At 34.2% G+C, this 1,467-nt stretch overlaps 1 protein-coding gene across 2 annotated transcripts in view; it reads left to right on the top strand.

Annotated features, from left to right (window-relative positions):
- The window catches only part of nt5c3a (5'-nucleotidase, cytosolic IIIA), a 20,733-nt gene that overhangs the window by 14,816 nt on the left and 4,450 nt on the right, over nt 1-1,467 (top strand). For both annotated transcript variants that reach the window (XM_015385061.1, XM_015385885.1), the window contains exons 2-3: nt 1,052-1,150; nt 1,283-1,352. In XM_015385061.1, the coding sequence (XP_015240547.1) occupies nt 1,052-1,150; nt 1,283-1,352 (169 nt within the window). The remainder of the gene's footprint in view (nt 1-1,051; nt 1,151-1,282; nt 1,353-1,467) is intronic.

Here is a 1,467-nt window from a genome sequence, read left to right as displayed (position 1 = left end):
TATGTATGAAGGTATATGTGTATGCATATTTATGTATGTATATGTGTAGGTAGGTATGTATTTATATGGATATATATAGCAACATAATTATAAATATTGTAAATTGAAGAAATACAAGAATTAAAGGGGTAGGAGTACATAAGTTTTACTTCTTCCTACTCCTTTTCGCACATGTAATAGAGGTATATTAACTTAGTAAAGAAGGGTACCTTGTTTGTGTTTTTCTCTCCAATGTTTTAAACACTATTTTATTGTTTTTTTGTTTTGTTTTTCTCTTGCATGTTCAAAAAAAAAAAAAAAAGATATGCTGCCTGAGGTGCATCTTATGATTTCAACCTACTCTTGTTATTGGTGCAGAATACTGACATGTCAAAGTTTGCCTCAGAACCAGGGATAAATGTTTATAGATTTTGGAACCATAAAAAAACTTTAAAACATATCTACGTTCATTTTCAGTAACATTAAGACTTTTATTTTGCACCACTTGATGTTCTGTCGATGAATTATTTTTGAAAAATGCATAATTTTAAAGAAAGTGTTTTTTTTTTTCTCCTGATCTGTCAGGTGTAGAGAAAAGTTTCTTAAATCTCTCAGAGAAGTTTTTATTTTTATTTTATTAACCTGATCTGATTTTTTAAAAGCATTTATTCATATTCATTGTTGGCCTCTGCAGATGGCCGCTCGAACCGAGCCTGGTTCTGCTGGAGGTTTATTCCTGTTCAAATGGAGTTTTCCTCTCCACTGTCGCTACAAGCATGCTTTGCATGAGGGATTGCTGTCTGGTCAATGAGTTAATACGATAAAGTGGTATTCCTTAGATAGAAAACTTTAAATCCGTTTGACTGTATGATCTGATTGAATTGTCTCTAATTGTAAATTGAATTGAATATATTTTTCTCTTCTTTTGTTTTTTGTTTTTTTAATAAAGCGGATTCCAGATTTTTTGCAGCTGCTTGGCATAGATGCTCTTTCTTACTAGAAAAACTAATTTACTGGCTGTGTTGAACTTAATTTCCATTTCTTTTTCTTCTTTTTCTTTGTGCAACTCCAGATGCCTCAGTTTGAGAAACCCACGGTGCACATGAGAGACCCTGAGAGGGTGGAGCAGATCATCTGTGGCCTCATCAAAGGAGGAGCTTCCAAACTGCAGGTAAAGCATCAAATCCTGACCTGTTTCAACCCGAACCGCCTCATTTGAAGGATTGCCGGATTCTACAAACGCATTAATGAAAATCGCTCTCCTCATATGTTCTGGTAAATAAAGAGCTTCTGAATGTTTCAGATCATCACAGACTTCGACATGACGATAAGCAAGTTTGCTGTTAATGGCAAGCGGTGTCCGACATTACACAGTAAGTATTACAGCAAGCTTATTTAATTCATCTAAAGCCGTTAGACTGAAAACAGATGCAATATTATTATGGGAGAATTATCCTGCCATAATGCAAGAGCACATAATTTCAATTT

This window comes from Cyprinodon variegatus, unplaced genomic scaffold (assembly GCF_000732505.1).
Source record: "Cyprinodon variegatus isolate N-32 unplaced genomic scaffold, C_variegatus-1.0 Scaffold0, whole genome shotgun sequence".
In the NCBI taxonomy this organism is placed as follows: Eukaryota; Metazoa; Chordata; class Actinopteri; order Cyprinodontiformes; family Cyprinodontidae; genus Cyprinodon; species Cyprinodon variegatus.
This window is presented reverse-complemented; position numbering and strand designations above follow the sequence as displayed.